A 24,253-nucleotide genomic window follows, 5' to 3' on the forward strand; every position below is an offset into this window, starting at 1 on the left:
GAGCTGGTGCCGTGGGTCCAAAGTGCAGACGGATGGGGCATTGCAATCTGGAAGTGGGATCCCAAGGAGGAACACTTGTGACCTGCTACTCTAAGCCCAGTTGAAAGCATGGGAGGTCAGAGAAGAGTAACTGTGGCCCAGAGGGTATGAAAACGGCAGCTCAGAAGCAAACCATCCCGTTGTGCAGAAAGACCAGGAGTTTGTCTAAGCAAGTATCTTCTTAATTAACTGACATGCAAAATAAGAGATAACAACAGTAGGAAATATGGGAAGTAACAAAAAGGCGCATGCAAGCATTGCTCATTCACTCTGGGATGAAATCAGAAAGGAGAAAGCCCAGCTGGAGCTTAAACTGACTAGGGCCAAAGACAAACACACAAGGTTGTTACACAGGTGTTAGCAGCAAAAGGAAATTCGGAGAAATAGTGGGTCCACTAATGAATGGGGGAGACAACCCACTGAACAGATGATAAGCAAAATATCAAAGTATTCAATGGCTTTTTTGCATAGGTTTTCATTGACAGAGCCTATTCTTACACTTTGCAAGTCCAGCGTGATTTGGAAGGAGAGGGATGACCAATGGGAGGTGCAATAAATGAGAGTCTACTGAGAGAAGCTGTAAGTATTCAGATACAGGTAAGCAGATGGGATTCACCTGAGGGTGCTGATGTGACTTCATGGCCTCTGCCCATCATCAGAAAGTCACAGTGATCAGGGACAACTCTGACAACTGGAAAGTCTCCTGCAGCGTTTTCATGCAAAACCTGAGCAAATGTGAGTTGGATGAACAAATTGTTAGATGGACGGAAAATTAGCTGGACCATTAGGTCAAAGAATAGTAATCAATGTTGTGATGGGCCATCTGGCAGCCAGTGATGAACAGAGGTCCCCAGGGAATGACACAGGAACTGATATTTTTCAATATTTTCATCAGTCACCAGGCTGATGACACAGAGGGTACTTTCAGCACATTTACAGATGGTAATGGATTAGAAACAATGGCATCCCTCTCCATTTGGCAGAGCTGGTAGAGCTTCAGTCCAGAGGGACCTTGAGAAACTTGGGGCCTGGGTCAATAGGAACCCCACAGAGTACAAGAGGAGCAGTTCAAACCCTGTGCTTTGGTGTAGGATGGCATCCTACTGCCTCCATAACAGCCATGATGGAAAGGACCTGAGCTTTACTATGAGACTTCAGTGAGCTTTTACTGCAAATCACGCAAACCATATACTGGAGATGCGTTAGGACCAATGTGACTGGCAGTCAGAGGGTAGCTATTATTCCCTTTCTACCCAGTTTTGGTGAGGCTGCCCCAGAAATGTTGTCCCATGTTGGGATCCCCACTTGAAGAGGCCGTTGAGAAACTGGAGAAGGTCCACTGGAGTGCTGCCAAGATGGCCAGTGGCCTGGAGCGCATGACTGTGGCCTTTCAATACTTAAAGGGGGCTTATAAGAAAGGTGGGGACAGGCTTTTTTATAGGACCTGTTGCAATCAGTCAAGGGGTAATGGTTTTAAACTAAAAGAAGGTAGATTAAGGCTAGATATAAGAAAGAAATTTTTTATGATGTGGGTGGTGAAACACTAGAACAGGTTGCCCAGAGAGGTGGTAGATGCCCCATCCCTGGAAACATTCAAGGTCAGGTTGGATGGGGCTCTGAGCCCCATCTGAGCTCTAGTTGAAGATGTCCCTGCTCATTGCAGGGGGGTTGGACTAGATGACCTTTAAAGGTCCCTTCCAAGCCAAACTTTTCTGTGATTCTATGATCTGCAAAGAGATGCCGAGGCGAGGGACGTGGATTTAGGTAGTCCAGCAAAGAGGTGGCTTAGGAGAGGTCTAAAACCACCCTGCACCTACGTGAAGGGGAATGACAAAGATAACGGAGCCAAACTCTCCATATTAGTGGCAAGCTATACAGTCTCTTTTGCGTTATAAAAATACCGCTCCTATGGGGTCAGTTACAGGTATCACATCACTGGGGATATTTTGAACTGCAAGGTAAAAAAAAAAAGAGAGAATAATTGTCATTAGGGTCCTGAGTATCCCAGAAAGCCCAGAAAAGCCCCAGGATTGAATGCTATTTCATGTAGACCTGGCTAATCTAGGGACAATTAGATTTAAGTAGAGTGGAAACGGATCAGTCCACAGGGCCTCGGGGCTGGGATTTAGTCATCAGCCTTCTTTCAGCTGGCAGCACGGGCACAGCCACAGAGACTTCCAGAGGAACCCTCCCCTGTGGCTGTAGTTCACATTCCCCAGCTCAGCTACCTACTAGCAGGACATTGAAGACCAGGGAGGGCACAAGCAGTGAAAGGTGGAGCCCACTGTGTTACCTCCATGTAAATAAGAAGCTTCAATAATTGCCAGTTTCCTTTGTAGAGCTCAGAGGCACGTGTCTGTGCAGGGAGCAGAAGTCTCCTTACCTCTCCTTCTCTGCTGTGTCCTCGTGGAGGTGGACCCATGAAAGTGCCAGTTTCCTCCAGTGTTTTCCCCTTACTGTGCAAGGGGGCAATGCAGGCAGCAAGACAGCTCGTTGCTCAGATTAAAATAACTCGGTTCTTTTTCAGATCTTGCTTATATTTTACCAGCTTTGTATCTGAACGTCTCATTAACAAACGCAAATGGACTCTAACGTCTGCTAAGCAAGCTTGCTCAGAAATCCCTGAATCAATCAAAAGCCAAAGAAAACAATTCCTTGCATCCTAGTGCATGAGTTCTTAGAATTTTAGCTATATTAGGCAGTACTTCTTTGTTCACGCAAATTAGCCTAATTGCATGCATATTTATTGTCCGCTGCTCTGTAGTATCTAGGCAAAATCAAAGTAGGCTGTTTCACTACTGAGGTGGCTCTTTTGCATAAGAAATATGGACAGTTTTACATCAAACTAATAACACTATTCCATTATTCAAAACCAGGGCTAAAATTAGCAGTCACCTCAACAATCAGACGCATATTTTATCTTCAAGGTATGAGCCTGAATTAGCACAGACCTCTGCCTCCTATCAATAGCCCTTATTTCTAAATAGGCTCTTCTACGCCAAATCATTGGCATGAGATAGGCACGTGAGACTCAGACTACCTCTTACATTTGCATCTCCCTGTTTAAATTCTAAAAGGACTCCAGGGGTCATGCTCCATCTGCATCCGTTTGCTATGTGCTGAAAAACTACATAAACCTCCGGAGCTGACATTTTGCATACGTTTTTAATAGCAAATCACTTCTGCACTTGCTGGTACCTGTTCAAAAGCAAAATGGAGTCAAACCCACATGCAGAACTGCTCCTGCTTGTGCTCACTCCAGAAGCACCAGTGCTTTCTTGAGGTCCTCCTTAAAATGATACAGCATTTTTTCCCATGTTGGGTGGCTGAGGGAGAAGGAACCCCTAGCACAGAGTAGGTGCTGTAGCTCTTCTGCACACTCTAAATAACAGCCAAAGCCTTGTTGTGAAACAGCCATGAAACGGTCCATTAGGAGGTCTTTTAATAGGCCATATGTGAACAGCACTCGGACAGATGGAAAAATTCCCTCTTGACCAATGCTGTGTTTAAAGCACTTTACTCTGCAGGGACATTGCCACTTGAATGGGCACCTTGAAGAATGCAATAAACCCAAACAAAGCTCTCGGTTTTAGCCTCTATAGGCTGTCTGAGACATGAAGGGCTGAGAGAAAGGGTTAAAAAAAAAATAATCATAGTTGTGGTATAAAATCCTCCAATGTCCCTCCTGCCTGTGCTGATGGAGTGGTTACTTCATGTCTAAAGCCTGGGCTAGCTTTTTCCCAACTCGGTTCCGAGATGGGTGGAGGAAATGTGGCTGCTCAATGATAGTGAAGAGTTATGAAATACTGTAAATCTGGACTTGTCACCTCATTGCTGGGGTGCACAGACCGGGGAGGGGGTTGACCAAGATGGGGACTTCACCCAGGGTGGTTCTTCCCTGTGGAGGAGCAAAATGTTCAGACGTGCCTCCTGCTCTTCATGGGCTGTAGAGGACGCTTTGCTCAGAAGCTGCTGAGGTGTCTCAGTTCAGGTGAGGGGAGTCCCTCCCCCCGGCTGCCGGGCAGGACCCAGGGCTAATTCCTTGGGGCTGGGGGGGCTGTCGCCCCCATCGCTAGCACTGGGCATCACAGGGTGGCAGCCAGGCCTTTTCCTTCCCAGTGGCTAAGTGCAACCCGTCTATTTTCACCCAAATCAGCCTAATCGCATCCATATTTATTGCTTGCTGTTGTGTTACAGGTAGGCAACACCTCCTCAGCTGCTTCAGATCCTAGGGGGCTGCCAACACCATGCTGCTGTCGCTGGCGTTTCTCCATGATCTCTGCACTCCTCGGGTCTGGGTTAGGAGTCTCTTAGGGTTAAAGAGACCTTCAGACTTCTTCATATCAAAAGAAACAGCATCAGTGACAAGTCTGTTTGCTGAGCGTTGTTCAGATCAAATCGTGTTCTTGAAGGCTCCTGGAAGGGTTCAGGGCTGGGAGCCCCAGACAACAGGTGCATGGATGTGCCTGCGCTGGGATTTGTTTGCAGGCGGGGAAGGAAGAACGAGCTGCAGGACCGGAGTTTGTAATTCCCCTTGCTGCCCCAGCCGGGGGAGAGTTTAATCCCCTCAGAGCTGCGCCCAGAAACAATATTTGCTGATATTGGCTTAGCATCCCCAAGGGGAAAATTACTATGAAATGTTTACAAGGACCATTTGAAACCTGAGAAGAGGATGTTTTTAGTAATGGGGAAAAAGCCAAATACCTTACAAGAGAGATATTCCAGCTTTAAGAATTAATTACCCTTTCCCAGTAATGCAGGTTGACTATTAAATAACCTTGCGCAATTTCCTGGACAGATACATTTTAATGGCAATATTGTGCACAGATCAAGAGAAAAATACAGTTCCCTGACCCGTGGCCCTGCAAGCCCAGGGTACCAGGGTACACGGGCAGATGCCTTTGCCCAAGCACTCACCCAGCGAAGGCCAGGGGACAAGGCAAGGGGCTAAAGCAGCCACCTCTACAGAGCAGCTCACACCAGGAGGGCCTCTGGGTGAGGATTTCTCCTATGGGTGGTTATTTCCAGGCAAGGAAGGAAAATATGGATAGCAAACAACCAAGTGCTTTTTTAAAAACCACAGCTGTAACATCTGTGGAGCTCTATAGTCATTATGCAAACTTTACTCCATAGCTTTTCAGATGTAAAGCGAGTATCGTAGGCCAGTGACATGGATGCTCAATTTCTATATCCTGATTTTTCTTTTGGTCATGTGGGAAGTCACAATGTGTATTTATGCTTCTTTCAGTCAGGAGCCTCAAGCAATGAATGTAATAAGAAAACCAGTTATCTCAAAACGATTTTCAATAAAAAGGCATTGCTTTCTTCTCCTTTTTAGGTAGATGGAAAGAGGAGAGCAGTGGAAGAGCACGTCTGAGAAGCAGTGGGGTTTTCTGGAAGTCTGCATTGTCACTAAGTACCCAAACCCCAAGCTGAGATGCTGTTTCGTGAGCCATGCTCTAACTGATAATAAGCTTTTTAGGGATGTCACTCGGAAGGTGTCTCAGGAAGACAGCTCTTTGGAGGATTGCATTTACCTCAGTGCAGTGGTGCAGCGACAGCATCACCCCCAGAGATATTGCTCCTAGAAGGACAACTGGCTTCGGATATAGGGTTTAGGAGAAACTGAAGAGATCCTGTTGTCTTACTGGTGTGAATCATCAATGGCCACGTGCCAAGTGCAACAACTGTGGCAAAAGTTCAACTTTCCCTAAAGGACTTTATTCTGAACCTATTCAGATCTTCCTAAATAAACAGCAACTCCACCAAAAGCTCCTGAAGTCCCCCAGAACTAAAATTGTTTTACAGGGGGGCCGGGCATGAGATGCAAATTTGTTTCTAGTCATCCATCCATCCATCCATCCATCCATCCATCCATCCATCCAACCTTCGACCACTTTTGCTCCCTGTCTGAAGCTGGAACCCAGCTCTTGCCCACAGTGTGAACACGTCCCTTCTTGTCCACAGTCCGTCTTGTCCACGGTCCTTCATATGAACAAACCACAGAAATACAGCAGCAAGGAAGCAGCCTGGGTCCAGGCCGCTCGAGCAGGGCAGAAAGCAAGGGGGCATCCGTAAAGCCTTTTGAAGAAAACATCCCTATCTCTGTCTAGGGATCTGCGGCTCCTGAACTGAAGCACATGGAACAGGTCGATGGCAGCAGCTATTTTAAAATTCATGAAGTCTTAAAGAATTACTGGATGATTTCAGTGCTGGGAGATAACTAGACAAAATAGCCCATCGGGGGGGAGATGCTGATGCAGTAGCAGCCATAATAGTGCGTGATGCCGCACATGTTCCTGCTTCTGAAAACCCACTCATCCATCTTGTCAGGGGAAATTGTTGTGATTCTATTTCATAGCGGAGGTGGTGGGAGGAAGGAGGCAGACGCATATTTTCCTCTGATCAAGGAGAAAGGCCAGGCCATGCCCCATTTACCCTCCTGAATCCTTCCTGGCCTCTGGGTGAAGGGCTTAGAGACGGGCGTTGGCGAGTATTCAGCAGGGAGGGCGTGAATGGCCACAGCCCAAGAGAAACAAGGCTTTGGATCTCCTCTGCTAGCACATGAGAGGTGCTTTTCCCTCCCTGCCCCGGTGTGCCCCTCTTTGTCCACTCACTCAGGACTGGAGAAAACGCCGGGGCAAAATGAGCTGGGAGCCAGCGGGCTCCTCCCGTGCTTTGCATGTCCGCTTGGGGTCACACTGGCCAAAATCTTATGGGTGAAGGTAAATCCATGCCAGCCAGGCAAATTCTGACAAACAGCTTAGATGCCTGATTTATGTACCTGTACCCAAAAGCATCATCCAGAATGCCCCAGCTCAGCTGCTGCCTTAGGCTGGAGGCAGGTCAGAGCAGCTCCCCCCCTGCCACGGGCGTGCTTTTGCCAGCGAGATTCCCCATTACATCCCTCAGGGGCCTCATCCTGCTCCCTACATGTGGCCAAGCTCGCCCGACAGCATGGGGAGGGGATGGGGGTGTTTGCACCTCCACCTGAACCTGTGTAACAAGGAGCGTCTCTTTAGGTTCTCCCCATAGGAGAGAGATGGGGAAAATCACTCTATTTACCCTCCTGTCCGTCTCTCCCCATCATGTGCCTGGCACCCTCCTGCCCAAACTCCCCCCCTGTACCACCAGGACAGCTGACGGTGGCTTTTAAAGGCTCACAGGGGGGCAGCGGGAGGCACCAGAGATCGGTGCCTATTGTTATTTTTCACCTGGCCTTTGAGGACCATGGTGAGATGCAGACAGGTCCAGTACACCTTACCCACCCTTTTAGCATATTTTGTGCCCATGTGTGAGCTGGATACTCTTAGCAACTTGCTTGGTGAAACTCTGTACTGGATACGTGAGTAGGAAATCAAGCTTCATCATTTCCAAAGGCAAAAGCTACAGTTAAAAAAAATACCAAAACTGTATCACAGTGGTAATTTCTCTTGGAAACAATCTGTTATCCCTGATTTCAGGACGGTGAAACGTTGCATAAATATCCCGCTTGTGATTTTTCAACTCCCCTTCAAATTTCCCTGCGAATGTGTGTCCCGTGTGGTGAGTTGGAGGCTGCCAGGGATGTGCTTGGTCTCATCAACCCCATCCCTCTGCTCCCCTTGAGCCACCAACAGAGTCCCGGCCTGGCAGAGCACCTCTCACAGCAAAGAAATATTTAAAACGTGTTTTAAACAGTACTTTGATTTGTCCAGGCTGCCACCATGTTCTTGCGCTTCCGAGAATTAACTCAAGAGTTCGGGAGCCAGTTTGCAGTCCCAGTTTCAGTCTGGTCCTGCAGGTCTGGAGTTGCCTCCCTTCAGCTCTCCCGTTCCTTCCGGCAGGGCAGCATAGGGCTTTCAGAGAGGAGATACACAGGTTCAGAGAGGAGACGCACAGGTAACGTGCCTGGACTGACATTCTGCATGTGGCTCTGGATGGGGAACAGTGCTGCTGGCATCCCCTACCCAGCGTTAACACAGGCCTCTGATGCTTTCTGGCAGGGCATCACCCTTAATTTGCTCAGTCACCCTTCCCTTACCACCATTAGGAAGGCTTCCATCTGCACTTCAAGAGTGGAGGCATCCCAGAAAGCTTCGCATCCCAGGGGTCAGAAACAACAGAGGCTGCCCGCTAACTGCAAGGCACAGCAGCGTCCCTGCAGCACAGGGACTTACGCAGCAGCTGCCTGCCTTTCCTAACAAAAAGGAAAGAAGAAACAGTCTTTGGACTTAACCTATGAGATTAAATAAAAAAAAAAAAAAAAAAAAAGAAATCTTACTGGAGTTGTGCTTGAGTGGGGACAGCAAGCTCCCCCCTGTACAGATTACTCCACTTCCCCACTTTCTACTCAGCATGGAGGAGAGCTTTATTTTTTACCAATACCATGCACATATTTCAGAGGCATATTTGAAGTGCAAAACCCACTTTCCATGCGCAGACATCCAGCAAACAGTTAAAAAAGCCATTCTGGTATGGCTTAGAGCTCATGTGAAAGAAGAGTAAAAAGTCTGACCTGTTTCCAATGGCTACAAAATTGCCCTGGGGGAAATAAAGATGAGAAACCTTTTAAATATAGCTATTTTCTGTTAAGGGAACCTACGCATCAGTCCTTCCTATCACACATCTCCAGAGAAAGCAACAGCCATCCCACACACTCCTCTGCTGCGGATTGCTCAGCACTTTGTCCCATGATAATCTGTAGGAGAAACTCAACCCTCCTGATAAATGCTTGGGGCTCAAAAGATTAATTCTGTGCGTTAGCTCTCTAAAGCACATCCGAAATTGGAACTCATTCCTAACAGCTTATCACCATTCAGGCAATTACGGGTGCAAGGAAAACAGCAGTTTTGAGGGAGGAAAGCGATCCTATTATAATCAGAGTTCTTACAGACAGTTTTATATTTTCATGTTTAATAAAGCTTTTTTTTTTTCCTCTCTCCATATAAAGCTTTCCATCAAAGGCTTTCCAAGGGTTTTATAAAGGCAGGCGAGTGTTACATCATCATCACTCCCATTTTACAAACAGGAAACTGACCCCCCAAAAAAGCCATGTGAGCAGCAAAAAACAGCAAGTCCCAGCCCAAACCAGAAATGGAATCAATTTACCTCACGGCAAAAATTCCCTTCTCCAACTACCTCTATTTAGTTGCTATGCAGCTTTTTTTTGTGTGTGTAAAAATAACCCAACCAGTCAAACAAGAGAGAATGCCAAGGAAATCGCAAGCTTTGACATACTTACTTCCATACTGCTGGCATTAGTACAAAAATAAAGATTTTTATTAACTAGTTTACAAAAATAAAGTCTATTGAGTTACACAGGATCTCATCGGGGGGGTAGGGGGGGTGGAGGGGTGTTATTTGACTTTGGAAGATAAAGCCTGTTTGAAACGTCTCTTTAGATCTTGCATGTTGGGAGATTTGGGGCGAGGGATGATGGACGACCGCCTCCTGTCCGTGCTGCTGGCGTGCTGTAGTTTGCTGACCTCCTTGCAAAGATACTGGAAGACATCGCAGACGCCCTGGGAGTCGTCACTTGTGGAGATTTCCAAGAACAGGCTGCCCAGTTCATTTGCCAGCTGTAGTCCCTCTTTCGCCTGTACTTGCCTGGCATGAAGGAGGTCTGATTTGTTCCCCACGATAATGACGGGAGTCCTGGCATCTGGGTGGACCTTGCGGATGTGCTGGTAGAGAGGTCGGACAGACTGGTAGCTGCTGTAGTCTGTGATGGAGTAGACCAGGAGGAAGCCCTCTGCCCACTTCACACACCGGGAGAGGGAGTCCAGCACCTGCACGCAATCTTCCTGCACCTGCCGTACCACGGGGAGCACAAATTTGGCATCGGGTCACGAAAGTATAAAGCCTGTATCATCGATAGCACCGTTAAACACCTCCAAAAGGAAGCCTGAGCTCTGGCTTAGGAGACTAAGCCTGGCCTTGGGGGAAGCTGGGGCCCTGAAGCTGAGCCTTTAGGTGTCAGAGAGGAACCGACCGACCCGAAGCACGAGACGAGCCCATCGACCCGCAGCATCTCCCTACCTGGATGCACCCCGGCGTGTCTTGGATCTGCACGGCAACGTGGTCCCCCTCCAGATGGACCAGCCTGGAGTAGAGGTTGCCTGGGGAGCAAAGACCCGTCAGCCACAAGCCGCGGACGCGGGGGTGTCCCCACCACCCCCCGCCCGCCGCCGCCGCCGCCGCCGCCTCACCTGTGTTGGGCTCGTAGTCCCCGATGAACCGCTTCGTCAGGAACCGCACGATCATGGCTGAAACACAGAGCGGCCGCGTTAGGCGGGACGGACGGAGGGACGGAGAGGGGAAGGGAGGGAGGGAGGGACCGCCCCGCGACTCACCGCTCTTGCCGACGCCGCGGGCACCCAGCACGGCCAGGCGGACCTGGGCGCCGGGGGGCCCCGGGGCGCACTCGGCGATGGGCGCCAGCAGGAAGGGCTGGGACATGCTCGGCCCGCGCATGGGAGGGGCGGCCCGGCGGACAGGGGGCTCGGCTCGGCTCGGCTCGGCTCGGCTCGGCTCGGCTCGGCTCGGCTCGGCTCGGCTCGGCTCGGCTCGGCTCGGCTCGGCTCGCAGCACCCGGCGAAGGCGGCCGCCGGCGGCTTTTAAAGGCTCCGCCGGCAGCGCCGTGGGCGGCCCCGTTGGACGTACCGCCCCCCCTTCCCGCTGTACCGCCTTTCCCCCCCGCTGTACCCTCCCCTAGCCGCACTGCCCCCCCCGCCTGTACCGTCCCCCCAGCTGTACCGCGGCCCCCCGTCTGTACTGCTCCGCCCACCGTACCGCATCCCTCCCGGCCGCACCCCCCCCCCCGCGGCCGTCCAGCCCCCGGCTGCCCCCCCGCAGCTGTCTCCCCACTTGCCCCCCAGTTATACACACACCCTCCTCCCCGCTGCCCACCCTGGTTAGCCCCTTCCTCCCCCGCACCTTCCCCAGCCCCGGGGCGAGGGGTGGCCCCCCCCGTGGGCGCAGGCGGCGGGGCACAGCCCGGGCAGGCGGTGTGACCCGCAGCGCCGCTCCGGGGGTGGGCGGCAGCAGCCGCCCAAGCCCCGCCGTGCCTGGGAGGGTGCCCTCCGCGCCCCGCACCAGCCCCAACCACCGCCAACAGGCTTAACGCACCCTCCTCGCGGCGAGGGACTCGGGTGACGAAAGAAGGGAAAGGATTTATCCTCTTATCTCGGGCTATTCCCTTTCCCACACCCCGGAGCATCCCTCCACAGCCAGCGTCAAAATTCCGGCTTGTGGATCAAGCAACAGCCAGCCCTGACACCAAAGCGGTCCCCACGAGGTCTGGATCAGGCCCTGGGGGGGTTTAAAGTGGAAGAAAGTTTGGGAGAAGAACAGCGCTCCACCACCGGACGCCATTAAATGAGCCCCAAGCCCACACCCAGCTGTGTGGGCCACCACAGCCCCGGCTCCTGCAAGACCTCTCTGTGTAAGAGTTTACAAGATAAATAACCCATTCAGGGGCTGCTTTGTTTTTATTGTTATCAGAGAGATAACACAAGCCAGCAGGGAACAACATGGAAGATGCCCACAGGTTGGTAACTGGAAAGGAGCAGGATGGGCCTGTGGTCCCACAGTGCAGTGCCACCGAGGGATGCAGCCAACACGGGAGCTGCAGGGCTGATGACCAAGGGCAGCCCAGGTGACCCTGGATGCCCACACGCGGGCAGATGAGCTGAAACACGAGTAGTGGGGCTGTGCAGTGGTGCTGCTCTCAGTCCCCTTCCAATACAACCCTCAGAAGATGCACACAATGACAACAGGTCATGTTTTTCCTTGCTTTCCTCTTGTCCTCCCGCTTACTTTCTCCTTAGTTTCACACGAGGGGCCAGGTACCCCATCTGCTATGCACTTCTTTGGACATCCTCAGCATCAATCCCTCCATAAACTCAGAAAAATCAGTCCTCCATGAAAACTCAGAACAAGGGCACCAGGTAACACTGCCAGCTCTGCTCTACCAGAGCCAAGGTGCTCCTGAGGAGAGCAAACCCTCATCATCGTGGGGTGGGAAGGAACTGCCCGCCACTTCCCATGGGCGCAGAGGCACAGCTCAGGCCCCGCACCCCACAGCGGCCAGAGGACCGGCCACCCCCCCAGGTCAACGTTCTGCCCCGCTTCAAGATTCTCCCCTCATCCCCCAGAAATGTTCTACCTGATGATGATTCCACACTGCTCTTTGCTGAAGAGTTACACACACTTCACAGTAGTTAAGACCATGCTAATTAATATCAGTTAAAGTACTGCCTGCAGAAAAGCATGGTGGAAGAAGTGCTGTTGATTACTGCTGTTACTCTAGTGTCTAAGAATGCCTACGGTATTATCAAGGACACTTCTAACCTCAAAAACTGATTGCCTCTAAAATTTCTACTTCACTTCCCATCATGCCAGTGAGCCCTTTTTTGTTGTAAACAAGATTTCTCTTCTATCACCGAAAGCCTTTGGTTTCCAGAGGTTCATGCTGTTGTCATCTGCTCCCATTGTCATGCACCATCACTTGTCTTTGGCCTTGCACACAGTGCCAACACGGGCTATTTTTATACACTTCTTTACAGAAGAGCTATGGGAGTACATTCAGCGAGCCCTTGAAATGAGGGCCTTCCAGGCAGATGATCACTCGGCACTAGCTGTGAAAGCAGTATTATTAAACAACCACCATCCCCCAAACTTGCCCGTTTCTGGGCATCTGTAGAGCTCATGCAGCCTTGTCTGCTGCTGAGAGCACCCCCAAAGGGCAAACGGTGATGGCCGTGAGCAGAGATGACAGTGCGTGAACCTAGGTGGGAAACGCTGTGAAGGGACTCATTTCCAGGGAACAATGGGTTGTCTCTCCATCAACACCTGCTCTGGTGCAACAGGAGCAGTTCAGTAGGTTGAAGCAGTTGGGGCTCAGGTTCCTCACATGTGGGGGCTCAGATTAGCTGTCCCCATTCTGCAGGCCAAGCCACCCCTGGGATGCACAGGCCTCAAAGCCATTCCAAGGAACCTTTGCTTTCTTGGCTGGAAGTCCTCCTTGGAAGCACCAGGCTATATTTTCATCCATCCCACGGTGATGGCCCATGCCACCATCCCTATGGTCTATCACTATCCCCTTTCCCACAACAGCTCCACTCAATCCCACTCACACGGAGTCCCAAGGACACCATAGTGCTGCCTGACCCACCTCCCTATTCCAAGCTCCGGTAGCATTCAACAGCAGGTACTTTTGGAGGAGGGAGTAGGCCTACTCCTGTGGCTGCAGCAGGGAGGACATCCTGAGAGCCTCTGGAGCTCCCTTCTCCTCTAAGAAACAAAATGCACAGCATTTCCCTGACATTGTGGAATTGGCTAGAAGTTTTAGGCTTAAGACTGGCAGGACCATGTGAGATACGGAGTAGCAGGCACAAAGCTTTTCCATGTGGAGGAGCACTGGCGGGAACCTTTGCTGTGAGTTGGCAGGGCTTCACCACTCTCCTACGAACCTTCAGGAGCACAAGCCCATGTTCAAGACTGCAGCTATTGCTTACACTCCCCAATTCCTGTTGGTTAATGGCTAGACAGTTTGGAGTGGGCATGGACAAAGAGGTGACCGAGGGCCCAGGGGCCATCACCCAAAGCCTCTTCCTCTAAATAGTGAGGAATAAAATCAGCAACTTCGACCAGAGCTTTGTGTTTCCTGGGATTTTGAGCTGTACGGGTGCTGCTGATGGGAGCCACATCCCCACCCAGCACCTGAGCCAGGATGGTTGTGATTACGTAAATCCCAGCAGCTACAACTTGATTCCTATATAGACCTTGGCAGTACATCCACGGAGGCAGATGCATGGACTTGAAATGCTCATAATCTGCGTCTTCTATTCCACCACCCTCAGAATCATAGGGGTGACCGTTTGCCCCCTGCACTGTGGGAGACACTACCCACACCCCTGAGTCCTGAGCCGCTACCCAGCCAACGACGAGCCCAGTTTATCCATGTCTTCTCACCACGCATCCTGAATTACAGATCCCACTGTATCTTGCAAGGACAGAGGGAGCCTGTCTGCCTGTGCTGGAATAGGGAGGATCACATCCTCTGGCAGGTGCCTGCACAGCTCTTGGCACCCTCTGGACCAGTCGGGACACCCCAGCATAGCATCTGTGTTTGGGATGCCAGCCGTCCTTTTGATCACGAGGGCCATGAACATGCTGAGTCCAGGATTTCACTGAGAAGGAAGGACAAGAGGGTGAACATCAAGATTGTTTCCCCTATTTGACACACACAACAGGAAGATAACAAAAGCATGAATTGCTTGTGTGTCCTCATGGCAGCTGCTTACCCACCTGTGCCCCAGGAATGGGGCTGGAGGTGTCTGCATTTCCCTTGCCCTGCTCAGGCATGCGTGCTGTCCCTGCTCCCTCCCAGGGTCCCCAGCCTGCAGCTCTTTCGGGCAGGCATGGTTCCTCCTCCCCAGCCCTTCTATTGACCCTTTCTGGCCACACACAGCATCTAGCACTAATACTGCCTGCACAGCCCTCAGGAAACCTTAGATCTTCGTGTCACTGACACTCTAAAAAAGATGAAGCTGACAGCTCTGGAGAAGGCCTCCTTGCTTCTTCTCTAAGAGACAACAGGAGATTTTGGCAGGGCCTTTGGCAGGGAACCGGCTGTAACAGTTCGAGGCAGTAAAACGTGGTAAGGAGGAGACAGCTCAGCCCCCACCTCCTAATGAGGCTCCGCGGAATGGAGACAAAGCACTACACTGAAGTGTAATGGCTTGTGCTAATCCCTAAGGACTATGAAGACAGTGGTTTCAAGGCTGAAGATGTCCTCACAGGCAGCTCTTCAACAACTTTTCGCAATTCACAGATCTCCCTCTTTTGTCAGGACTGTGTAAAAACAGGACAGCTAAACACATGGGAAGCAAGCTTCAACAGCAGATACCAAGATGTGGAAATATCTGAGCCGTGCTTCTGCAAAACTGAGATTACCAAGAAAACCACCACTGCACTGAGAGCAAGTAACAGGTAGTGGCTACAAACCCAAGACAGATTACATCTTAGTTAATTTGTTCTCTTTTCAAATATTAAAAACCCATAAAAGGCTACTCTCTTCCTGTACAAACCCAATTTAATTTTCAGTCATTTCTGGGAATCCTGACCAAGGAAAGCATTCCCTCCTTCTCCTCCCAGCCCACACACAGCTTCCAAATATGCACTTACGAGCATCTACTGTCGGCATAGTGACCTTAAAAACACTGAGACTAAATAAATTGAAAACCATTGCAATGCACAGTGCCTCTGGAAGCGCAGCTCTTAAATGAGACCAGTGCATGCTGTCCAGTCTTATTATTCCAAATTGTTGAAGATAAATTCAAAAGTTTAGAACTACCCACCACTTATAGTTAACCATTTCATCATGATGCTCTAGCCAATCTGCTCCAATCTTGACAGTCAAGTACAAAGCAAACACAGAACCAAAATAACTTACGAAAGCATGCATGAGAAAACTTAAAATACCAAAGATCATACCCAGTAAAACCTCCCCCTTAACTCCTTCAGAGGCAAAGCCTAATGGAAAACTATGCTCATCCTGTGGGTCAAACACCAATTTTAAATTGCTGTGGAAATCCAAAAGCCAAAGAAGCTACTAAAGGTCTAAGGCTTAGTATACAGATCTAACTGCTCCAAGAAAACCCCACTCGATCATAAAAGCTAAGTGCATAAGCTGCAACACTAAAAGTTACAATGAACCTTAACGATGATGAACCTTGAGATTAATGAACCTTGCTTCAGGTGGTGCTCCTACACTCCATGTCCAATTCATACAGTGAAAAATACAGTACTAGAGTCATGTACCAGTCTGTGGATGGGTAAGCTTTGTTCCATCTTCTTCAAGGCATTACCAAAGTCATTCCAACTATTCCTGCTCCATCTTCTAAGATGGGAGCTTGGAGAAACTTCAAACGCAGTGCCTGCTCACGGCGACTTTGAGCCTCCAGTGGCTAGAGCCTGTCACCCTTAAATGTCAGGCCAAGCCAGACAATGACTTCAACGTCCAAAAACCACATTCCATGAGAATGGGAACACCCACCATTGAACGTTAGGTAGATCCAATCAGACATTAATCCCTTCATTTATAAGCAATCTGTACATGGTTTGACACTTCTGCATAAGGCACTTCAGAATTAAGAGAAAAAGCAAACCTCATTATCTCTCAATTTCTTACTCCCGAGCCATCCTGCAATTAACTATTCAATTATTTCCAACAGTCAATACCTACAAAGTGCTTGAGGTCACCGTCTTCTCTAGTATTTTACTCTCTTTACATGTAGACATTAGTTTGACAGCACTTAGTTGAGCTAGCTAAGCAATGCCTTAAATCACGCTCAGAAAGGCAGAAGGTTGTTTATCCATATCCATAACAGTTAAGCCTGAGCTTACGGATGTTCAAACCCACCCAAGCAGGTTACCTTCAGCAGTTTCTTTAGCAAGCTTCACACTCTTTCAAACAAAGCTCACAAAAATAGCATTGGTTAGCAAGCAGTCAGCACAAGGTGTTCTTCCATTCAAGAAACACCAGGCAGGTAGCACTAGGTTTTTGTGAATTATCGAAAAAGTCAATGGGATGAGAGGAACGCATTAGAACATCCAGGTAGATTTTTAGATTCAACAGACACACGATAAACATGCAAAATGCAAGTGTTTGGGTACACCAGCCAATTCAAATGATGAAAATCAAATTACAAAGGCCGGCAGTTTTGGCATCAAAAGCCTTGTTTCTAAACTACTACTATTTCCTAGGAACACTTATTGGTCTGGGGATGTTAAAAAAAAAAAAATCCTTCGTTTGCAGGTCACAACAGTCAAACACCAAAATCCGCCCACAGCCATTTCCCAAGAGGTTGCTTTCAAAAAGTTTCCACAACTCTGGTATGAATCTGAGGCCCCTTAGCCAAAAGCTTGTATCAATGAAATCTGAAGCCCATTATCTCTTTTCCAACAAAAAAATTAAACCTTCAAGTGACACTGTATAATTCTTGGTATATGCTCTTAGTTTGATGGTGAAATATTCCATTTTCTCTCCTATTACCTAATGATCACCACTAAGCATTATCAAATTTCAGTGTTCCCAGGAATTATGGTCTATATAGATGACTAAACTGATCAGCAAAAGCTGCAGATGATTTAAATGACCAAGCACCACGTAAGGCAAGTTAAATAAACAAACCTCAACAAAAGAAAAGTTATCTAAAGCATCCATTCCGGAAAACTTAAGGAATCAACCACAATCACATACACTTGTCCAAAACCAGATCTTTAATTTATTTTTTTAAAACGTGCATTATGCCATGAATTCATAAGGAATTGGCTCGAGCAGCTCTGGATCCTTGCCATTAGTTCTCACAAAGTGCGCTTCTCTTGGTGGAGCAGGCTGTAAACAGGAAGAAAAAAAGAAAACTCATGGCACTAAAACTCAAAAGCAACCTTACAGAAAATTCATTTTGTTAACGATTTAACATGTTATTATATAAACATTACAGCAATTTTACCATTCCTAGTCTCTTTAAATTTGATTCAAAGCATAGCAGTAAGAAAATGATTTGCTAGAAAGTGTGCTTGACTTTCATTGCTGAATGAAACAAGTTACACTTTACCCTCCACAGTTTACTAACCCAAATTAGCACAAAGTGATGTACCCTGCAGTTCCAGAAGCAACAGCCATTATCGCCTCTCTAAAGTCTAGCTATTCATTCTTTTCTTAAAGGGTTACAACAGGAACTGTTGCAGCTAAATTTAACCAAACCAAAGACAACACTGATCCTAGAAATCAGCCAGAGCTCCTGCTGCAAATCAGTAACAGAACAGGAAGCATCCATAGCCTTGTTCACAGCCAAGGATACAACTTCCATCCAGGAACAGTGCAGTTCTGTTCAGGCACCAAACACGCCAGACAGCTCAGATGCAGACATACTGATGCTGCCACTCCACTCTTAAAAAAAAGTAACCTCCCGCAAAAAGACTGTGAACACAAGTGAGGGTGGTGGCATCAGACACCTCCACCACAGTCTGCCAGAGACCTGGATTTTTCAGGATGCTGTAAGCAGCTTCATTCACGTGAGGTGGGGTTTTTTTGGTTTTGTTTTTCACAGAGAGACAGAAGGAGCTCAGTTTGCAGCATAACACTTATTTTGGAAGAAAACAACATTTTACTCAACTGGTTTGGTTCTAGTTGTTTTGGGGTTTTTTTTGTGAACTGAATCAACGATGTGTTAACTATGTGAACTGAATCAACGATGTGTCAACTACAATAAAAATATTACCTGACGTTTCAGTTGAACCCAAATGCCTTTTTCTTTTGCTTCCTTTTTCTTCTTTTCATTCTCCTTCACACGCTGCAGAAAGCTGTCTCTGCTCTTGGAATGTTTAATATGCTCAATACGCACATTAATTCTCTTGGCAAGAATCTTGCCCCTAAGAAAGGAAATCAGCTTTTATTCTACTGCGCTTGAAAGAAGGCTACTTCAAAGCTAGTTTTAGAACCTTTACATGAGTAACTCCATAAGCTCAATTACAAATAATTTTTCTTTAAAGGGCAATCACTCAAAATACACTGCTGCAGATGCAAATCAGATAACATATATAACTCAAAGCTTATTAATATATAACAATATGGTGACAATTTAGGATTAAGATCATGGAGAACACGTAATTTTAACCTTGTAGCATACAAACGAAGAACTGTATACCACTGTACTCCAGTCCAGTTACTGGAAAAAAGCCCAACTTATCCTTTTCTGACTAAACTGTACGAAACCCAGCTGAATACAGCTAAAATTAATATTTAGAAAGGGCTTCAGTACCAGTGTGAAAGTCGGCTGAAAATCCCATTAGGTATGCTAGAATAGACTATTTCAGTTGGAAGGGACCTACAAAGACCATCTAGTCCAACGGCTTGACCAATTCAGGCCTGACCAAGTTAAAGCATGTTATTAAGGTCATTGTCCAAACGACTCTTAAACCCTGACGGGCCTGGGGCTTCGCCCACCTCTCTAGGAAGCCTGTTCCAGTGTTTGACCACCCTCTTGATAAAGAAATGCCTCCCTGTGTCCAGTCTGAACCTCTCCTGGTGCAGCTCTGCACCATTCCCACATGTCCTGCCACTGCATATCAGGAAGAGGAGATCAAGGTACCATCACTTCCAAGCGCTGCTCAGAAAAATAAAAACTGTTTCCTCTGACAGGATCCAAGTCAAATGAGCATCATTTGCTTGGGTTATAAAAAGGATATACACTTTACCCACCTTGAATGACCAATCAAGACAATAACTGTCTAACTGGCAAAGTGAAAGGCGGGTGGAGTTACAGATCAGGCTTCTCAAATACAAAATTTCAATAGAGAGAATTTCATTACTTACTTAACCTGCTTGTTAACAATAATGCCCACAGCGTGCTGAGTAACATTATATACCCTTCCAGTCTTGCCGTGGTAACACTTGTGGGGCATACCTTTTTGAACAGTACCCATACCCTGTTAAGAGATAAAACAAGAATAAAGTGTAAACTTGAAGTTGGAACAAAAAATTAAGCAAAATCAAAGACTTTTCTTTCAAAAGTTATTTAAAGTACTCACTTCAAATTATTTGAGACTGATTTAAAAATACTATTTTACTCGTACATTAGAATTTATAACCATGCATTTTACATCTGAAGACTACCAAATTTTGCTATGACAATTCTGGTTGCTTTCAGTGTCGGTGAAATGATTGATCACTTTGCTTTCAGCAAGCAATCAACAGAAGACAATCATCATCAAGCTCCAGTGCGTCAAGAAGTGTTAATTCTGAACAGTACAAACAAGCAAATTACACACCATCTTCTGTGTCATTGTTACAAAAACTCTGCATTTCAAATCTAACTAAAGGAATCAACAAAGTAGGAATCCTTGGTGCAAGGCTTTCAGACTCACTAAAATTTAATTTTGAAAGTACAGTTCATTTTAAAGGATAAGTTCTAAAAAACACCAAGCATGGGAAATGCTGCTTCACTTTTTTCTCCTGTACATCTATGAGATATGCTTACATTTATTTCTTGTAGTTTTAATGTGACTTTGCAATCACCTTCCCTGTACATACTTATTTTAACTATAGTCCTACAATAATATAGACACACAGAAATAACTGTCAGCTACGCCATCATAAACTATATCTCTTCTGAATAGCAGGTGCAAATCAGGCAAAACAGAACATCTACTAAAATGACACCTGGGGTTCCTATGAAAGTAGTGCTGGTAGGCACCAAACAGCAAGCAGAGTATTAGATATGGCATCTTTCACTCACTTTTTTCAGCTGAATACACATTAATGGAGCACAGCTGAATATACTGAATACACACACACAAACCCCACCCCCCACATAAAACAGCATGTGACACTGAAGCATCGTTATGGTTCAGTAGCACTGTCATTCCATTATTGCTTCAAAAGTGAGCAGCAGGTACTTGTGTTGACACACATGACCTGAGTAAAAAAAAAAAAACACACCACAAAAAAACCAAGACTACCTCAAGAAACTGGAAGCTATAAAGGATTACACTGCTTTAGCTTTTAATTACATAGCACTGCAGAAAGTACCTTGATATCAACTATATCACCCTTCTTGTAGATGCGCATATAGGTAGCCAGAGGGACAACGCCTGTTAAGAGATACAAATTTGAATACTTATGAAGCTCAAAATTTCACACACACACAAAATGGGGTGGGGGACACAGATCATGCATTTGATAAAGTTTTCTTAAGAATACCTCAAATTTAAATTCAATTTCAAAAACGTTAAGCTAAGAAAACTTTTTTTTTTTAAGCAGTAATTACCTCTTCACACGCTCCCAATTTTAAATAAATCCAACTAATGAAAAATTAATAGCATTGCTAATGCAGAAGCTGAAAAGGCATTACCACTATTTACTATTTCATTCTGCACACAGTTGTTATCCCCACTCATTGCTAAGAGGCAAACCACACATTTTAAGTAACTGTTGAAAATTTTTCTTCACTTCATGTTCAAATAAATTTTTAAGCACTGACAGAATTAGCATTGTTACCAATGCATAGCGTAAGAGCTAAGAGTTTACTCGCATATCATTTTACAGTTTTCAGCCCAAGTTGTCAGATACCCTTTGACAGAAGCCATTGTTTTACAAATGCTACTTACTGACAACATCCAACAGGTCAGTAACTTAATGCAGCGTTATTATATGGTATACTCACCATGCTTGCGAAATGGCCTTGAGAACATATAACGTGTCCCCCTCCTCTTCCCCTTTGTGTTCGTCATTTTGACTGATTACTGTAAAAATAAATGCAAATTATTCAGAACTACAAGTTCATTCACTAAAAATATGACTGAGCATTTTCAGACATTTCAGAAAAATTAAGTCCTTAATCTTATTCAGAAGGACACCACCTCCAAATTGCTGGATCAATTCAAGCAATATTGTTAGCTCAGAAATTCATATAAAGCAATATATAGAGGACCGCAGGGTAACTCAGGTTAGAATGGATGCTAGCAAGTCACCAGGCTCAACCTCCTGCTTAAACCCAAAATCTACGATGAGATCGGACCAGGTTGCTCAGAGCTTTAATCAGTCAGGTCTTCAAACCCTTCAAGGGATGGTGAGACACTACTGCACAGCCTCCCTGGGCAGCCTGTATCGAGGCCTAGCTGTTCGCATGATGAGAAACTTTTTCCTTATATCCAGCCTAAGTTTCTCATTTTGACTTGAGCCAGTCGTTTCCTATTCGTCCATGTGCGCCTAGTCCCTTCCAATCCAAACCATTCTATGATTCCATGAACCGCCTTCTTGATAAGGGTGCTGTTAGGGGTCCCCCAAAGCCACCTCTGCTCTAGGCCGAGTAAGCCCAGTTCCCTCGCCCTCTCCTCACAAGGCATCCAAAATGCAAGATACCAACTACCGGATTTATCGCCCACCATAAACCGCGCACACCACGCAGGCCGCCAGCCACGACGCACATTAGCGAGCCCCGAGGCCCGCCGCAGCCGGCGGCTCCCGTTCCGGTGTCCACCCCGGGGAGCTGCCTCGGCCGCCCGGCCTGCGCAGGGCTTCGCCCCGGCCACCGACAGCCCACGGCGGCCGCGGGGACGACCGGGCCCGCCGCCATGTGCCACCGACTCGGCAGATCCCCGCTCCTCCGCTCCCGCATCCGCCGCCAGCTCCGCCTGCCTTCCTCCCTCTCTCCTTCCCTCCCTTCATCCCTCAGCAGCCTCCCGGCCCGGCCTGGCCCGCCGCACCGCAGCCTGCAGGCCGCGGCCTCCCCGCTCCTTCAACCACCCCCCACGCCCCAGCAAGGCCATGCCGCCCCCAGCCGGAGCCGGCGGCCTCCGGCCTCCCGCCCCACCGCCAGCACGGCCCGTCAGCCTTCCCACGGCCACCCAGAGCTGCGGAGGCACCTGAAGCCGACGAGCAAGGCTCCAGACACCTCCCGGCGTGTGTGCCACAAAATGGCGGCTACGGGCGAAAGGAAGGGGGCGGTGCCGCGGCCGCCCTTAACAGCGGGGCCTTGGCGGGGCTGCCCGCGCCGCGCCTGACTGAAAGTCCCGGGGAGGTGCCCGCCTGCCTGCCTGCGGTAAATCTGGTGAAGGAAGCGTTCTTCCGCTCAGTTGTACAACCACGGAACTCCCTCGGAGAAGTTTGACCCTTTCGCTAAAGCAGGGATAAATGCGTGTGGTTTTTTTTTCATGGTTGCACTGTGAGATGGGGCTAGGAGAGGTTTGGTGGCGGGAAGACGAGGCAGGTGCCTGTCAGGGATCCTGAGGGGCGTGTTGTGTGGTGAAGTGGCTGGCCTGCTGTCCATAAGGAGTTGTGTTTGGTTATGTAAAATACAAGCAGCCAAGAGGTTGGTTTACGACATTAAAGAAGTACACCGAAATTTCAATGTGCAGTAATGTGAGCCTTCTGCTGCTGTGTGTCAGTCAGAGCTGCCTGACTGGAGATGCAGGTAGTCCTGGCCAGGAAAGCATGGTGGGAGAAGCAAACCAATAGCAGAAGCGAAGAGGCAGCTCAGGTTTGGTGTTTCTTCTTATTATAATGCCATAATCTCCTGATTTGCGTGGCAGATGTTTCCACAAAGATAAATAACGTATGGATTCTGAACAAGGAGCCTTTATACGGCCACAGGTTGCATCAGCTGTGCAGCGCCTGGAAGTGAAGCGGAGCGGTGAGCAGCTTCTCGAGCTGATGGCGTGACTCGCTCCCTGTGTGCATCCTCAATATTGGAGCAGACGGGAATCGTCATGGGAAGCTGATGGCAGGCGGGAGTGAGTCAAAAGAGGGCCTCCCTCCCCTGAGCTGAACACGCTGGGGCAGCTCAAAACTTGTCTCAGCGAGAAGTTGGCCTACTGCAGGAATTTTTGTTTTGAATGAAAGAAGCACTAATTTAATTGGGGAGAGGGATGATTACTTAAAGTGGCATATAAAAACATATTTGATCCTCTGACTAACCTCACAGTTATTCTAATGTTGTCTTGCAAAACTTAAGCCCCATTTTAAAGCTAGTTTAATATTTATGGATTGCAAGAATGGATATGAAGGATTAAATACACTATCAGGTTCTGCCTGCAAAGCTAGCTGTCAGGGCGTGTTATGGCAGACAGCGGCCCTGTCTCCACATGAAATCTCTTGGAGTAAAGTGTTACACTTAGAAAAAATCTGTGTGTATTCCAGCTCTGCACCGTGAAAAATTTAGAATGTACAGCACCTGATACCTATGCAGAGAAAATCCGTATCATTTAATACACATTCAGCCTAGGTACCATGAAACTTTTCCAAGCATGAAGATAGTTATGAGCCTGAACAGCTCTTAGATGGGACAACATATTGGCAACAGATATTGGCAACAGAGAGAGATTTCAGGGAGGATATTGAGCAAAGTAAAGACAGGAAGCCAAATCCTAAAAGGCATTATTGAATAAAGGAAGGTAGGCATTTTCAGTGAGCTGAACGCCCTACCCTTGCCAGTGATTTACATAGAGGGCAAATCTTCTCCACATCAAGCAGGAAGGAATGGGGAAGAAACTCCACATGTTGAAACTCTTGTCTACAGATAGAGCGTGTAAGCGTAATTCATAAGGCAGCAGTAACTGTGAACTTAATTGAACTCTTCTTTGTTTGGAGCCAAGTAAGACATTCAGGATTTGCTACTTTTTTTTTCCTGAATAAATTGCAGGACGGGTTTATTAGAAATTTCAA

General features: G+C 47.7%; 2 protein-coding genes and 2 non-coding genes across 4 annotated transcripts; all 4 read right to left on the reverse strand.

Annotated features, from left to right (window-relative positions):
* Nucleotides 1-9,277: 9,277 nt before the first annotated feature.
* On the reverse strand, nucleotides 9,278-10,666 carry RASL11A (RAS like family 11 member A). The gene is made up of 4 exons (XM_074572959.1): nucleotides 10,374-10,666; nucleotides 10,230-10,286; nucleotides 10,060-10,139; nucleotides 9,278-9,830 (listed from the first exon to the last, which is right to left on the reverse strand). The coding sequence occupies exons 1-4, from the start codon at nucleotides 10,492-10,494 to the stop codon at nucleotides 9,378-9,380; spliced, it is 711 nt and encodes a 236-aa protein (XP_074429060.1). The 5' UTR covers nucleotides 10,495-10,666; the 3' UTR covers nucleotides 9,278-9,377.
* A 6,618-nt stretch (nucleotides 10,667-17,284) lies between these two features.
* Nucleotides 17,285-22,542, reverse strand: RPL21 (ribosomal protein L21). Its single transcript, XM_074568771.1, has 6 exons — nucleotides 22,456-22,542; nucleotides 21,255-21,333; nucleotides 20,621-20,682; nucleotides 19,406-19,518; nucleotides 18,312-18,462; nucleotides 17,285-17,422 (listed from the first exon to the last, which is right to left on the reverse strand). Exons 2-6 carry the CDS (start codon nucleotides 21,319-21,321, stop codon nucleotides 17,333-17,335), a joined length of 483 nt encoding a protein of 160 aa, XP_074424872.1. The 5' UTR covers nucleotides 21,322-21,333; nucleotides 22,456-22,542; the 3' UTR covers nucleotides 17,285-17,332.
* On the reverse strand, nucleotides 19,214-19,346 carry LOC141738148 (small nucleolar RNA SNORA27). The gene has a single exon (XR_012585325.1). It is a non-coding gene; the product is annotated as a small nucleolar RNA SNORA27 (small nucleolar RNA).
* Nucleotides 19,731-19,806, reverse strand: LOC141738134 (small nucleolar RNA SNORD102). Its single transcript, XR_012585312.1, has one exon. It is a non-coding gene; the product is annotated as a small nucleolar RNA SNORD102 (small nucleolar RNA).
* Nucleotides 22,543-24,253: the final 1,711 nt, after the last annotated feature.

The sequence above is a fragment of the Larus michahellis genome, chromosome 1 (genome assembly GCF_964199755.1).
Source record: "Larus michahellis chromosome 1, bLarMic1.1, whole genome shotgun sequence".
Lineage (NCBI taxonomy): Eukaryota > Metazoa > Chordata > Aves > Charadriiformes > Laridae > Larus > Larus michahellis.

What these genes read in the sequence shown, in the direction of transcription:
- RPL21 (XM_074568771.1), bottom strand. Translation starts at nt 21,321, where the DNA reads ATGACGAACACAAAGGGGAAGAGGAGGGGGACACGTTATATGTTCTCA. An exon ending in AAGGCCATTTCGCAAGCATG is followed by an intron (nt 20,683 to 21,254) that starts GTGAGTATACCA and finishes ATCTCTTAACAG; the next exon opens with GCGTTGTCCCTCTGGCTACC. An exon ending in GGGTTCAACTGAAACGTCAG is followed by an intron (nt 17,423 to 18,311) that starts GTAATATTTTTA and finishes TCCTGTTTACAG; the next exon opens with CCTGCTCCACCAAGAGAAGC.
- RASL11A (XM_074572959.1), bottom strand. Translation starts at nt 10,494, where the DNA reads ATGCGCGGGCCGAGCATGTCCCAGCCCTTCCTGCTGGCGCCCATCGCC. An exon ending in CCGCGGCGTCGGCAAGAGCG is followed by an intron (nt 10,287 to 10,373) that starts GTGAGTCGCGGG and finishes TCTGTGTTTCAG; the next exon opens with CCATGATCGTGCGGTTCCTG. An exon ending in GGACTACGAGCCCAACACAG is followed by an intron (nt 10,140 to 10,229) that starts GTGAGGCGGCGG and finishes TTTGCTCCCCAG; the next exon opens with GCAACCTCTACTCCAGGCTG.